This window comes from Aulonocara sp. 'chitande type north' Nkhata Bay, linkage group LG11, assembly GCF_057382095.1.
Source record: "Aulonocara sp. 'chitande type north' Nkhata Bay isolate Kocher_YH1m ecotype deep benthic linkage group LG11, A_spYH_male_GT1.1, whole genome shotgun sequence".
NCBI lineage: Eukaryota > Metazoa > Chordata > Actinopteri > Cichliformes > Cichlidae > Aulonocara > Aulonocara sp. 'chitande type north' Nkhata Bay.
Window position 1 is genome coordinate 8,085,304 of NC_141354.1, and position 16,134 is coordinate 8,101,437.

General features: G+C 41.0%; 1 protein-coding gene across 1 annotated transcript; it reads left to right on the forward strand.

The window, feature by feature from the left end:
* On the forward strand, window positions 1-12,809 carry cep76 (centrosomal protein 76). The gene is made up of 13 exons (XM_086310362.1): window positions 1-263; window positions 915-1,070; window positions 1,308-1,392; window positions 1,486-1,710; window positions 1,819-2,004; window positions 4,890-4,987; window positions 5,180-5,308; window positions 5,488-5,676; window positions 9,534-9,700; window positions 10,378-10,537; window positions 11,070-11,243; window positions 11,566-11,783; window positions 12,373-12,809. Exons 1-13 carry the CDS (start codon window positions 201-203, stop codon window positions 12,509-12,511), a joined length of 1,989 nt encoding a protein of 662 aa, XP_086166488.1. The 5' UTR covers window positions 1-200; the 3' UTR covers window positions 12,512-12,809.
* Window positions 12,810-16,134: the final 3,325 nt, after the last annotated feature.

Here is a 16,134-nt window from a genome sequence, read left to right on the forward strand (position 1 = left end):
TTCCCGCTCGCTTTTCCGCCACTGTTTAAACTGGTAGTTGTTGCTGTCAGAAAAGAAAATTTCTGCGAAAAATGGCGAATGCATACAAGGTTCCATTATAGCTCATATAAGAAGAAACGGCGTTATTTAATGTTTCTACCACTACCCATGTCTAAGCCTGGCTAGTTAGCTTAGCCTAAAAAGCACAAATAATAGCAATAATGTCGCTGCCTCCAGAGAAAGCTTCCGAGCTGAAGCAAATCATTCACAACCATCTGCTCAAGGTGAGAAAACTATATAGATTTTATGGCAATTCGTGTTGTACACAATGTACAGTTGAATGCTGAAGTCCTTAAGCAGCATACAAATACACGGGTATTTTTCATGAACGGGGGAAGCTAGCTGTTTATAGTGGGCAAATATATATATATTTTTAATGTCACAAATGGCTATTTCCTTGCATTTGCACATCACAGAGAAATCTCATATTATCACCTAGTTGGTAAGATTGGCTGCACCATCTCTTTAGACAGCATTATTTGAAGCACCGTAGGGAACTGCTGCTGTTTTCCAGCCAATATGAGCTACCTGTCAAGCCTCTATAAGCAGATAAAGTACAAATTCACACAGCACACAAGACCAATTTCGATCCTATATTTTCGATCGTACATTTATTGCTGATTTGATTGAAAAATTGATTTTAAAAAAATAAATGGAAAAAAGTAATGAATGAGAAAAGATTTCGCATCAATAATGCACGGAATAGACGGTACTTATAGGTCTACTGATATAAAACATTTCCTGATGGGTTTGCCTTCATATTCACACTTCCCAAAGTCAGAGTTTAAATGGAAAGGACTGTTTTTAGAGGATGTTGAGAAAGCACAAACACATTTTTTAAGTAGGTGAAGGAATTTTGTTCTTCTGTTTGTCAGATGGATATCCATGGGAAGATCCGAGAGGTGCTGGCTGAGACTGTGAGGGATGATCAAGGTCCTGCACGTCGGTCTCTGTCTGAGGCAGATTTCCTGCGTGCTCTGCAGCGCAGAGGCATCATAGATGATATGATGAAAGATCTTCACTTTACTCAGGTTGCCCAGCTTTTTGGATGCAGTTTCAGACCTATTTTCCAGATTGGTTTTTATTTTAGAAGTATTTTTCATTCCATCCATTCAAAAATCGAACATTTACAATGTATTGATCCCCTTGATAGCTACGTTTTACTTTCAAAGTTTGCCTTCAGTATGGATTAAACATATCTGTAATACAGTGTGTCAGTTCTGTCCCATCTTTTCTGACTGTTCTGTCGTGTCGTTTTGGCGTGGTAGGAAGCCGGCACAGAAGCAGAAACAGGATCGCCTACAAAACCTGCTGCTCACTTTGTCGATAAAGATATCACTCATCTGAAAAAAAGTAAGAAACATTATTTGCAAACCAAGCAAATAATAATGTGATGCATAGACTGTTTTGTATAATATTATTCCTCTTCTGCTTTTCTCTTCTCAGCCAATATCGACCCATCAAGGCGATGTCTGTATCTCCAGGTGCTTGGAGGCAAAGCCTTTTTGGAGCATCTCCAGGAGCCGGATCCCTTACCTGGTCAGGTGTGTTCTACCTTCACACTCTACCTGCACTTCCGCAACCAGAGGTTTCGATCAAAGCCAGTGCCCTGTGCCTGTGAACCTGACCTCAAGGAGGGCTTCCTGTTAGAAATCCACAGAGACGGTATAGGTGTGTGTTAACCCCCACTGTTTGTGTCACTCACAAATACTGTTCTTATTGTATTACTTAATAAACCATCTATGTACAGAGTATCATTTTACAATTTTTGTATTCCAGGGGAAAGTGGTAAGATGGCAGATGCGACCTCCATGCTGTCAATGTGTGACCCAGTGCACTTTGTGCTGATAAAAACAGACACCTCCAGTGAAACAATGCTTGTCTCATCCTACTTCCTGGACTGGAGGACTGTCCTAAGCTCGCCCAGTAGCAAGACCTGCTTTGCTGTAGAGCTGATGGGAGTTGGTGAGCAACAAACTCTCTGCACAAAGAGTTTCTTATGAAGGGTTCTTTTGATTTTATTTTTGAAAAACACAAGCAGAAGTCAAAAAATCATGCTGGATATCTAGCTGTATAGACCTGTTAATGTGTTGGTTGGAAATGAAAATTATCAACCTACAAAGTGCTGAATTCAAAGACACTCCCACAGTAAAAGTGAAAAAATGATGCGGCAGTGCTCTGGGGTGAGGTGCTCTATTGGATTTAGTTGAGCAGAGGGGCCAGTCAGTGGTATAAATTCCTTCGTCCTCCAGCCTCCATACTCTCACCCCATGAGGCTGGGCATTGTGTTGCACCAGGCGGAATCCATGACCCACTGTATCAGTGTGGGGTCTGACACTGGGTCCAGTGATTTCATCCTGATATCTGATGGCATTCAGGGTTCCGTTGCCTAGCCTGTAGAGGTCTGTGAAGATATGCCTCCCCTGACCGTCACTCACTGACCACCAAACCAGTCGTGCCGAATTATGTTACAGGTAGTATCATTCTCCAAACCCCTTTGCATCTGTCACATGTACTCAGGGTGAACCTGCTGTCATCTGTGAAAAACACAGGGGCCATTAGTGACCTGCTAAAGATAATTTTGTAGTTCTGGAGTGCTCATCCTGTTCCTCCTTGCATAAAGGAGCAGATACCGTCATGCTGATGGGTTAAGGATCTAAGGATGTCCAGCTGTCTTAGAGTAACTGCCTGTGTCCTGGAATGTCCTCCATGCTCTTGAGACTATGCTGGGAGACACAGAAATCCTGGCAGGGGTTATTGATGTGGAGGAGTTGGACTAACTGCGACCTCTGTAGGGTCCAGGTATCACCTCATGCTATCAGCAGTGACACTGACACTAACCAAAGCAAAACCAGTGAAAAACAGTCAAAAAAAGATGAGGAGGGAAAACATGTCAGTGGATTATACCTGTAAAATGATTCCTATTTTGGGGGTTGTCTCACTGCTGCCCCTCCAGTGCACCTGTTAATTTCAGTAGCATCAAAGCAGCTGAAACGGATGAACAATCACCTCTGCTACTTAACTGACAACATCAATATCCTGAAGGTTGAACTCACTTGATGCTATACTAATTAAAACGTTCTTGTAATTTTATGAGTAGTTTATAATGGAGTGTAGGTTATATAATTCCAATTACATGGGATATAGTAAGGGTGGGACATAATATCAGTATGGTAACATTCTGTTGTTCCTCCTGTGATACATTACCCTTAGACTTGGACTCAAAATTCAATGTCTGCAGACACCCCAATTACTGATCTGCCAGTCTGACTTCTCAGAGTCACTACTTCATGGCTCGCTGTGGTGGAGCTATGATGTGGAAAAAGAATAATACAGTGTAAAAGTGGCAGAGAGCTAAATCAATACAATGACACATTTTAAAATTGAATAATGGTGGTGGTACACCTACAGAAACACGATTTACATGGGGTCAATATTTAAAAGGGACTTAGAAACTGCCCCCTATTCCTGCGTCTCATGGGGCACAGTTGCACAGAATAAGCGTGGTCTGTTGTGCATTCATGTAATGATATCCGTGTTTTCCAGTAATAATAATCTGATGTTACTATTGCCACTTAGTAACTTTTTAAGACAGTGTTTTTAACTGAATGCTGCATTTATTTAATCATGCTTCAAGATTTGAGTCTTTAGATGGATTTTATGACTAGGTCTCTGCTGTGCAGGAACACAAGCCCTCCAGAATTAGTACTGTCCTAATGTGTAAGCCAGTGTAATTTGTTTACCACTCATGCTGGAAGAAAGGTCTGGAAACACAAAAATCTTTGGAAAACTTGAAGAAAATTTGATTGGTAATGTCTGATACTCTTAAACATAACATCACATCTGTAGTGCTCTTTCCCTGCATGAGGCCATACTGATGCTCGCTGATCATCACCTGATCATCACAGGTACAGGGCATTTCGTTGCCCTGTACCTGTGCATGTGCAATGACAATAAAGTTGAATTCTATTCTATTCTATCATTCTATCATCACCTATATTAACTTAGCTTCAGCAACTCTTTCCCATATCTTCATGGTAATGGCCCCATCAGCTTTATCCCTCTGTAGTTACTACAGCTATGCACATCATCCTTGTTCTTCCCCACCCGTGTTCTTGTGTTAAACAATCTGGTTAAAAAGTCCACTTTCTCCTAGACATCTCCATACCTCCACAGGTATGGTGTCTGGACCAACTGCCTTTCCACTCTGCATCCCCTTATAGCTGCCCTCCCATCCTCCTTACCAATCCTTGGCTCTTCCTGATTCACTGTCCTCCATCCATCCTCCTTTCTCTCTCATTTTCTTCATTCATCTGCTCCTCAAAGTACTCCTTCAGTCTTCTCAACTCCATTTCTTCACTTGTTAGCATATTTCTAAATCTGTCTTGAATCACTCTAACCTGCTACACATGCTTCCCAGCTCGATCTCTCTGCCTAGCCAGTCAGTCGTTTTGTCATCCATTAGTATTCAGTCTCACATACAACTTAAAACCTTACAGACCCAACTCCTCTTTGTACATCTGTTTTCTTCACCTTTCTTCATCCATTGAAGCCCCCTCCCGAGTGACACTCTACTCATTAACAGAATTTAAACAATAGGTCAAGAAATAATGCAACCATATTCACCATAAGTTTACTTTTCTTAAAACATTTAATTTGATTGATTTTTTTTTTTTTTTACAGAAATCTTGCTCCCTACTGGGATAATTATAAGTACTTAGAAACGTACGGGTCGTTTAATCTTACATTTAATGATAAAACTTTGACTTTACAAATTACAAACCTGGCAATTTTGCTTTTTGCTTGTTTTTCTGGCAACATCTTTAAGTAAACATTGTGTTTGTCACCAGGAAGTGAATCCAAAGTCCCAGCTGGTGTTTTGACAGTCAGCCTGGAGCTCTACCCTCCTCTCCCAGAGATTCTGAGTGCTGACATCATCAGCACACAGGTCAGCATCTATTTATTCCTCTGTTTCATTATTCATAAATCAATCTCCGTGAACTACCAGTGACTCATTACAACAGAATCCCATTAATGCTTTTTAAGAATCAGTCGTCCTCAGAGTGGAGATAAAGAGGCTGTAAAAGAAACATCACAGCCTTCGTTGTGAGGGAGTGATGTCACTGTGTTTTTCATTTAGCAATCACTGGAGAGGCAGAGGGCGGCCGAGAAGGAGAGGCTCTTCTTGGTTTATGCCAAACAGTGGTGGAGGGAGTTCCTGGAGATCCGTCCGTCAAATCAGACCAAGCTGGTCAAGATTTTTGCACAGGTTTGTCTATCGTATTGACACCCCCACCCCGCGCATTTCATCACTTTATTGGTTGATTTGTGTTTTTAAAAGGAAGCATCTGTGCTCATTCTATTAACATCAAAACCAGTTCACCAAATATTTCATGTCACCTTCTTGGCCTTTCCTTTCCTCTGGGTGTGTGTCTGCACACTCTGCAGGATGAGAATGGCGTCAACAGGCCAGTCTGCTCCTATGTACGTGTCCTCCGGGCGGGCCGCCTCCTGGAGAGCCCTCGGCAGGCGGCCCGCTTCGTCAGCCTTCTAGCCCACGAGAAGGCTCCGGTGGTGGGAGGAGGAGGCAAGCAGGAGCAGTGGTGCACATTAATGGCTTTCCTGTGTCGAGGGAAGGTAAGGAGAGGTTCCCGGCCACTTGGCAGCCTCAAAGTAGGAATGATTCATTTTCCAAGACAGTGCATCCTCTGTACTGTTAGATCTCTTATTGTCACAGATCAAAACAATGGCAGATAATTACATCTGTTACCAAAGTTCTAGTAAACTGATATGTTACTTTTTTCTTCTAAATTAAATTCGTCATTTATCTGCCACTCACTGGGACTGTACTCAGATCTCATGAAGCAGAAAAGCCATTAAACACTAAATAAATCCTGGGATGCGATGCGACAAGTCAAGCGAGACAGTTCCTAAAGTTCTAGCTGTACTATTATGTTTTGGGCTTTAGTTAATGTTTACTCCAAGTTATCTTCAAGCAAGTCCAAGGCAAAGTCTAGATCTAAAAACAGTGCGCCACCATGCAAACGATGGTATCACTCGGCTGCTATTCAAGAGCTTGCTGATGCAAACACAGACTGTGTTTCAGCTGATAAAAATGACAAATGAATGCTTCAAAAGGGGATGCATTGTTTCATGTAAATCACATACTGATGCGTTAAAAGAAAGAAACTCTGCATCAAAATGTCAGACTTCTTTTTCAGCACAGTGAAGCAAATCACGAGTTCATATATCTTTGGCAGGACATAGGTTTTTATCCACAACATACCAGCTGATAATGTCCTGCATTTGTCTGTTAAATTGAGACCTCCAAAAAAACAAACAGTATAGCTCTGCTGTGACGATGTTAGGTAGAAAGCAATTGGCTGAAAAGGAAGGGGAACAACAGTGGAGCTCACTGGCCTGATTTTAGGCTTGTGCGAGGAACCTCTACATAACCCACAAAGTGGATGATGTTGTGCAGGTGCATTATGTGTTTTATATGCGTTGTCCTCTCGCTGTATTTCATATGCAGTCCCAGCCAGTAGAAACAAATCTCACTCTCAAGTCCTCACTCTTTTTTGTTGTCAGTGTAGTTGGTGTAAATCTATTTGCCCCTCATGTTATTCCCTCACGTCCCCTTCCATAGTTTCAACAGCGTCCCTTTAGGAATTTGCTGACATTTGTGGGTTCCTTTGTTGATGCTATGATTATTAGTCCTTATACTGAAGTGATGATCTTTATTTTTCTCACTGACAAATCCAAGAGGTGCAGTGAAAAAGTAGCTTGAAATGTACAGGAGAATTTAACAGTACTGAGCAGGCCAATCATAGTTGTCATGCTGCGACAGCCCGATGTGTAGTTGCGTTTCTAGGAAAGTTGATGTCAGGTTATGGCGATACGACATAGCTGCTGCTTAGATTTCCCACTGAAGCATAAATTCTAGTAAAGGAGATGATCAGTGATAAAAAAAGGCACATAGACATTGTCTTGGATAATTTTGCACTGTTTTTCATACTTTTTCACTTCACTACAAAATATCTTGGTATATTAGGAGTTTGGTATGGTGGTTAGCACTGTTGCCCCACAGCAAGACAGTTCTGAGTTTGAATCCACGATCAATGGATCCTTTCTGTGTGCAGTTTGCATTTTCTCCCTGCAACTATGTGGGGACTCGGGCTTCTAGTTAGTGGTGTTAGGGTAATTGGTGATTGTTTGGGTGGTTGTCTCTGGGTTAGACTGGCGACATGATAAGTGGAAAAAGATTAATGGACTTGTGGGCTAAGCTAAAGGACAGCAAAAGTACCAAACCAAACAAACATTTGTGTTGTTCCAAATGTTTTTGACACTTTCCCCTTGTGGCATTTGAAGCTAGTTAAGTAAAATACAAGTATTAAAATAAGGAGCTGGATTGAGCACTTTCAAGTGAATAGAATTAACACAGTTGCATGCACACACACACGCACACACACACAAACAACCTAGCCTCACGTGATCTCAGTCATTTTCCTCTGGCTACACTGTACATTTTCAGTGAAGTCACAGGTTTGCGTTGCGTTGGCCCCTAAAAGTAAAGTTTTGTTCCACAATCACAGAGCTTGATTTGGCCACGTTTACGCTAGCCGCATTTCCGAGTAAGGCTGACTGTGTGGTTTCTGAGAAAGAAGGATTTGTGCACAGTTGACTGACTGCTGCATTCTCATTTCTCGACTAGATAGCGGGGAATTTCCCAGACCACCACGGGATAAATGTTCCCTGGCAAGACAGACACAACACAACTCTCACAAAGTGGCCCTTGTCAGCTGTGATTTATGAGTTTCATTTGAGGGAAAATTAATTTAGCCTCATCAGTCCTGCTCAGCCTGTTCCGATGCTGCCGTCCATATTAGCACTTCTGGGGAACATCTATCATTCTGACTTGCCCGTAGCCCGAGCCAGCACGCAGCAGCAACAGTCCCCAGCTCAACCCAGGCTTCTTTACAGGAAAACTTGTACGAATGAAACAAGAGTTGCTTACTGTCATGGACAATTTAATGACTCCAGAGCTTATTTCCTCTCCAGGAGGCTTCTTCTTTGAATTGGGTACTTCTGAGAAAGGCTAACAGTGTAGCGAGAACAAGATATTGTGTTTTGTTTAAAGAGACTCTTGTACTGACATGAGGAATTAGGCAAGGTCGGTGTGAAAACAGAATTCTGTCTGCTTAAATATCAGCATGAAATTAGCCACATGCAGCCAATGTGAGTTTAGGCCACACCTACACTTGTTCTGCTGTAGGAGATTCCAGCAGAGTGTAAATGCTGGTGGGAATGAAGAAACCAAGCTGTCACTGAGTTGAATTTAAATGCATAACAAGGACTTTACAAGGCTGTAATCAAGTTGGCTGCCAGAGACACTCGTGAGATTAGCTTCAATGAACGGGAGTTTGTGGGACTTGGATTGGATTAAATAAAAAAGATAATTATTTGAAACGTCTTTTAGATTAATAGAATAAACAAAAATGCATTTCATGATCCTTTTTACCAACTCCTATATGCCCAACATGCTCCACCTCTTTGTTTTTTCTTCTCTAAGTTATCTCCCAAAAATCTGAAGTATTCTGTCAGTGGATCCTGACATCATCACTTAGGGATTCATGATGTGCTGTTAACCTGAAACAGGAACTACAAGAGGCGCTGAATTTGTCGTTAAATCGAAGCAGGAAATTGCATGGCAATAAATTCCCTGCAGCTGCTCGCATCATGTGGGAAATTTAAATGGCAACAAATACAAAAACAGAAAAATCTTAAGAAAATGAGCTATATTTATTTTCTTCTTCTATAAAAACAAAAAGATTCAAGAAGAATTATTTAAGAAGAATTAGATATTATAATATGTTGGAATCAAAGCTTCAATGATTTGGAATTAAATTTGTATTGTTTGGGTTTAAAGCCACAATATTTTTATAGCTTTAATGTTTTAAAATCAAGTCTTAAGGTTGTTTGACAAAATAGTTAAAACATGTTGAGAATAAAGCTGAAAGGTTGCAAGGTTTTAAAGGGAAAGGTTTTAATATTTTAAGAGTAAAGGTACATTTTTGGGAATAAAATTAATGTTACGATATTCTGAGAAAACAGTTGTAACATCTCAGATTTGAAGCAGTAAAATGTTGTTCTTAATACTTCGAGATTAAAGCTTAAATCTTTCCAGATTCAACTTGTGTGTCGTGCAGCCTTAGAGATAGAAACAGAGGCCCTGTTGAACATGGCAGTTCATTCTCCAGCCACTCACTAGCTTTCTGTGATTTCAACTACATCTCATGATCTTCTGAGAGGGGAGCGTGCTGGAGGCTCTCTGTTTTGAGAAGTCACATCAGGATTAACATATGACCTAACTGAACCAGAAGACAAAAATGAACATTTCTCTTAAAACACAACAAACAACGCACTAATGTGATGAAGATATTTAGTTCACTTTAAACTACCCAACAGATCCCAGCATAACCCTCTGTCCTCCACAGGGGGACTGTGAGGATCACGCCACCCTGCTGTGCAGCCTCCAGCTGGGTTTTGGCATGGATGCATACGTGTGTGTGGGCACCAAAGCCAAAGGAGTGCCACATGCCTGGGTCCTGACCCGTGGTACTGACGGGAGCATCACTTTCTGGGAAAGCCTGACAGCGCACAGGTCTGTTTTTTTGTTAATATAGTTAACAAATAAGCAAAGTAACTCACCCCCTTTCACGAGACCTTTGAGGGTCAGATTTAAACAGGACTTTTCTCAAAGGAAGTACAGCATAATTATCAGGAAATGAAATTAGTTACTTTGGAGAGGATACCACTCTGTTATAAAAAAGGAAAAGGTTGTCTTCTCTTCTCGGTATCCCCTTTAACTAAAACCAGACACAGTCTGAGTTACAGTGAGCTTTTTGTGTTTGCCTCACTTACTTCATTAAACGGTCTTTGTGCGTTAGTCAGCAGGATCTCTTGGAATCCCATGAGTGGATTTCTATGAAAGTTGGGGGCCAGGCTTTGAGCCAAGGAACAATTGATTACATTTTAGTGTTTCTTAAGCTCTTCCTCACCATGAAGCACTGGCCTAATGGAGCATGTTTTTCATTAGTTTGAATATCTGAGCTTAATATGATGTGAATTAAAGGATATATGAAGGACAAGGACATATGAACAATTTGTCACATTTATTTTACGTTATTTAAGAATCATGTACATCTTAAATATGAGAAGGTCAAGGAAGCTGCCTAAAATTAAAAAAAGAGAACAGACCATAGACATTTCTCACTGAGTAATATTAGTGTTTTGTTTCATTTCGTAATACTTTTCTTTGCATTTCTTGTGTGTGATCAGATACCTCCACCGTCCTATAGATCCAGATGCTCCACCTCTGGCTCCCCAGCCTAAACCTTCCTACCCGTACCGAACTGTGGGATGTGTCTTCAACCACCAGACCTTCCTTGCCAACTGTCAGCCCTCTGATGCTGTGGAGCTCTGTGTATTTGACTTCCAGGTAATATAATGCACATCCGTTTTGGAGGTATGGCTGGAGGATAGCCATATTATATTGCTTTCCACGCTCCATTGTTGTATTTATTAATAAGAAAATTACTGTAGCGATTAAAGAGTGCCAGAGAAATATCATTACGCTATTCACATTTGTTTCGTTGGCAGGTGTTGTCTTAACGGTTCACATTTGGCAAATGAGCCTCAATATGAAAATCCTGCCGCAATATCAGATTGGCCAACGTAGAAAACCTAATCAAATAAGTACTGGTGATTTTTAGGCAGACAGAGGGCAAAGGTAGCCTGGAGCAGGGTCCTGTGGGCACAGAGCTCGCTGGAAGATTGCCATCTTCAATCAACAGAACAGGAGCCAGTTTGCGGGGAAGGAAATTGAATCTGTAACAGTTTCATTCATCAGCAACTCCCATTCTGTCACGCTGGCCTAAAGCAAAGCACCCAGTGGACAATGTAGTGGGTCTGTGTGAATGAGATTATCAGCTAAATGCCTCTTTTTCTTCCCCCTACCTGATTTTCTTCAGAATCAGTCACGGTGGAAAGCAATGAGTGAAGAGGCCCTTAAGTCTGTTTGTGCTCCAGGCTCCACCACCTCTCTGCCCCCTCTGCCTCCGCTCTGCTCCCCGTCTCTGGATCCAGCTGCAGCCAGCAACCAGCTGGAGTTGGAGATGCGCTACCTGGTATCTGAGCATAGGAAGGTAAAACACAGTGATGGAGTTGTTGGATGGTGGTAAACTCACCTGCACTCTAGAAAGAGGCCTGATCAGAGCACTGAGACAGATGAGAACACTGATAATTCTTTGAAACATCAAAATATGAATAAGTCATGATGTATGTTATTTAAACATCACTTATATTTACGTTGAAGAGATGAAAACAAAAATGCCAGATGACCATTATAACCTTATTTCACCTTTGGTATATAAGTGAACCATACCTTTGCTGTGTAGTTGACTGTAGTGGCATAACATGTAACAGTTACTGAGGAATGTATCCACTCTGTGGGGTGCTCTCCTCCAGGACCTGGATCTTGCGACAGTGTGGGACGACCACCTGTCCTACCTGCTGTCCTCAGCTCTGTCAGCCTATGAGCTGGAACGCTGCACCGGTGTCTCCTGCGGCAACGAGGAGTTCCAGGACGCCGTGAGGAGGGCCGTGCCAGACGGACACACTTTCAAAGGCTTCCCTATACACTTTCTTCACCGTAACGCTCGTCGGGCCTTTGCCACCTGCCTCAGGTAATATACAACTAAACTAAATGTTAAAATATCACAACTAGAGAACAAAGCTGTATGAAAACTTCAATGACTTTTGAAAGGTTGCCAGTGATTATGTGGCCTCGAAGCCCAAACTTTTGCACAGTACTTCAGGCTCATCTTTACCTGTGGCTTTCCTGTAGAGGGTGTAAGAGACTGAAGTGCTGCACACATGTCTATGTTCTAATAGTGTCAGTATTGAGTAATAAATGATGCGCACACCATCTACTCTAAAGCATGATGGGAAATAGCCTCGAAATAAAAAGTGACCCTGTAAGACCCTGTCTTTTCCACAACATATACTGTAACAGTTTCACATGTTATACCTCCTGCCAGAGCTGAGAACACGAATATGATCACGAAAATAATAGACTCAAAAGTCATGCAGTTACTTCCTGCCTCTGTCATAGACAGGTTTCTAGATAACCTGCGCACATTCACAAACACTCAGCCTTCAGTTTTGTCCCTTTGTCACAAACAATCCAGAATATTAAACTGGTTTTATTCCCTGAATATTTTTCTCACACATTATTTTGCGTTCCATGCTCTGAATGTCTTATTTTTCATGCAGGTCCCCCTTCTGTGAGGAGATAGTGTGTTGTCGTGGCGATCACGTGAGGCTGGCTGTCCGCGTTCGGGTGTTCGTTTATCCCGAGAACGCGTGCGCAGTGTGGATCATGTTTGCCTGTAAATACCGTTCTGTACTCTGACCAGCAGATGGATGGCGCCCAGGAAACCCCGGCCTGTGTTGCACTTTGACCTCACACTGGGTTTTAGGACACCACAGGGACACACCGGGACTCACAATGAGACTAAATTGATATTAAGCTCTACTATTGCACAGACATGTTTGTGGCTCTGCTTTGATGGTTGGGCCTTTATTTTGTAGTGGACTCATTTGTACAGACATTTACATTATTTATTTTTGCAAATAAACCCACCTTTGTTTATCCTGCTGTGCATTTTTTACATGCTTTATTAAAGACATTTAAACCTGTGTCACAAACACGAACAGGCTCGTTTTACTGCAGTTGCATGAAGGATTTAAATAATACAGAATTACCTGCTTTGCTGTAAATGAAGGCTCTGCCAATCTCATTTAATCAAAAATAATGAGATACTGAGGAAATGATATGACCACAGTTGCTCCAAGATTGTAAGAACTAAACTAAATGAAACAGTACAGTATATTATAAAGATGCAAATGAATGTAAGAAAATCATGTCTTTGAGTTTAAAAAGGTTTTGCCACCATTTAATATAGACCTGTCACACAATGTCATATATCGTTAATAGAAAATATTGACTACATGTGAAAGTATGTGATTAAACCACGCTGCTGGAACAAACCAAAAATCTTTAAGCAACACAAAAATCCAGCACTGTCAAAAGTTTGAAATTTATGGCCATGGTGTGAAAGAAATTTATTGATTTAGTCTAGTCTAGCGGTGCCAAACACGTGGCTGGGGGGCCAGAACCAGCCTGCCAGAGTGTCCACTGTGGCCTAGAGTATCCCTAGTGACACAGACATTACCTATGAGCTGGCATTTTACCCCAAAGTCAGTAAAAGGTAGAGCGTTAAATGATAAAAATTGAGGCTTTTTTATTGTTAGTACCTCATTAAATAAAATAATATTTCCTTTCTTCACTATTTTCTATCTTCTCTGTATAAGCAGATCTTTTTCTGTAAAAAAGTATTAATGTATTAAAAATCTGGGTAATACCTGTCAGTACTTTTATCTGTAATCTGAATATATTTCTTAAAGCTAAACTTAAAATTTACTGCTGTACATGATCATTTTTCTGGGAAAATTGAGCAATTTTTATTGAAATCATCACAGGGCTGCTCATCATCAGTATTATAAGTGGACGGTCTATTATTTTGACTGTGCTTAATAATTAAACTTTGTTACAATTAAAAAAGTTGTTGTTTTTATGGGTTGTTAGGCAGCAGCGTTACTGGTCCTGTCCACTTGAGTTTAAATTGGGGTTTTATGCCCCACAAAGTAAAATACGTTTGACAGCCCTGGTTTTAAAGGCGAGTATGTAAGGAGAGCACCTCGTGTTAAAGGTCATTAAATTAAATCAAACTGACATAATTAAGCTGTCAGTTTGTCTTTTTGCGAGAAGTGTACGGGCAAATTTAAACTTGTATTAAAGTTGTTGTATTGCACTTGTAATAACTGTGATCAGCACTAGATGGCGCGTTAAGACAAATATTGGCAAACTGGAAGCAGCTGCAGCTCTCTGTCCGCCACAGCAGCCCTGCACGCATAATGCTTTGTAGGTTTTTTGAATAGAAATAAGACGGGTTTAAATGTCTCATTGATCATGCATAAGAGTAGATTATGAGTTAAAATATGGGGGTTGAAAGACACAAAATATAACTGTAGAAAAAAAAGGTTACGTTGTTAGAAAAACTTTAAAGAATGACTTGATTGAATTTATGTCCAAAATCATACCGTCTGTGAAAAGCAGAAGCCACAATAACATCATTATTTCAGCTTGTTCGCCGTTGAAAAGCCACAGGCGAACACTGTCCTTCAGTTTGACACTAGCTGATTATGAAATTGGAGCGAGGACGAAGTGACAGGCGCCTGGTTGAGTGAATTATTGTGTGGTTAGGAGAAGTCAACTCGGGAAAGTTTTGCCATAATTGAAGTGCTTTATTAATTGATGCGCAGAGGGTAGTTTTGTTGTTATGGAGTACTTTGCTTTGCTCATTTCTTTTTCTCTTTTTTTGGTCGCCCCCCTCCTCCCTGCTGTGTTCCTCTACTGTGCAGAGCTGTTCTGGAGATGAATCGTGGAGGGGAATCGTTGACACATCAGCCCAAACTTTGACAAGAAGCCTGTGAGGATGGCCAATTAATTCGATTTTTCCGGGAGCTAATTTGCAATTCTGCATTAGCCCCAGAGTTGTTCAACACAAGGATCAGGAGGGAGGCTGGAAGAGCAAAATAGAAAGCTAATGAATAATTCCTGCTTTTTTTCTGAATGTCACTCACACACACACACACACACACACACACACACACACACACACACACACACACACACACACCTCCACTCCGCGCGTTACTGTGTACCACAGGAAGACTGCAGCAAAGGAAGTGTTTGATGCTGGGAACTCAGGTATGTTTTCAGCCCATATTAAACAGGAACGCTCAGGTGTAATTGACTAATAGGTCCTGTGGGAAAGGAGCTGCTCCATTAAAAACAGGAAGGGAAGCGGTGGGAGACTGGTTTCACCTTAGATCTGGTGAGCAATGTTTGCATTCAAGTGAGACGTTCAGATGCATTTTGCACCAAACCATGCGTGTAAGTGGAAACACAATGTAAATTTGGCTCATGAATAAGAAAAATTGATTATGTGAAACGAGGATGGCATAAGTAGCCTTACAGGAGGTTTTGTAGTTATAAAGAAGAAACCTGATATGGGTGAAAAAGTCTCGCGTTGTCGTGCACGAACTGGTTTTCACCCACACGAATTCCTCTTCCTCTTCTCAGATGGCACAAGCCAATAACGAGTGCTTTTCCTTTCTCAGACATTTCACCTAGACTTAACAAGTATTGTCAATAACATCATCAGGCACTATAATGGTGTTGATTGGGAGAAATATACCGTAGCTCAGAGACATCTTTAACACATTACTGTTTAGTGCGCCTGGCAGTCAAACAGGAATTTTTGAACGTTTTTGAACACATCAAGTACCACAGTGGTTTACCACATTTAATTATACTGCTAGCACATCGCACATTTTTTAAGAAATAAAGAAGAAATGTATGCAGCTATAGAGCTGTCAGTAAATATTTTGTCCCTTTACTGAAATCTCCAGTGCAGATGCATAACTCAGGAAGTCTCCATTCCTGGGGCCCATTGGGCATAACTCAGACTTCCTCACTGGTTCTGAATCCCCAGTGTTGTATATGTATGTAATTACATTATACATTTATTTTCTGCAATCGAATTGAACTTAATGCCTTTTTAAAAAATGCTATTTTAATTAATTAAACAGATCAGTTGGCTGGATCATGAAAAGTGAACCACTGACTTACACGTTTCTTAAACACCAAATTAAATTGTCTTTAATTTGGTGTTATATCTCCTGTGTGTGTGTGTGTGTGTGTGTGTGTGTGTGTGTGTGTGTGTGTGTGTGTGTGTGTGTGTGTGTGTGTCCTCAAAGAGCTGTAATAATGTGTGCCTATCTAGAATAGCTCCATTATTTGGCTTTATGAGTGAAACACTCTCAGGTATAAATGTGAAAATGTGCTAAAACACAACATTGCGCCAACAAATTTTCAGGTTACAGCAGACATCAAGAATATATTTTCAT

What these genes read in the sequence shown, in the direction of transcription:
- cep76 (XM_086310362.1), top strand. Translation starts at nt 201, where the DNA reads ATGTCGCTGCCTCCAGAGAAAGCTTCCGAGCTGAAGCAAATCATTCAC. An exon ending in TATCACTCATCTGAAAAAAA is followed by an intron (nt 1,393 to 1,485) that starts GTAAGAAACATT and finishes TTCTCTTCTCAG; the next exon opens with CCAATATCGACCCATCAAGG. An exon ending in CTTTCCTGTGTCGAGGGAAG is followed by an intron (nt 5,677 to 9,533) that starts GTAAGGAGAGGT and finishes TGTCCTCCACAG; the next exon opens with GGGGACTGTGAGGATCACGC.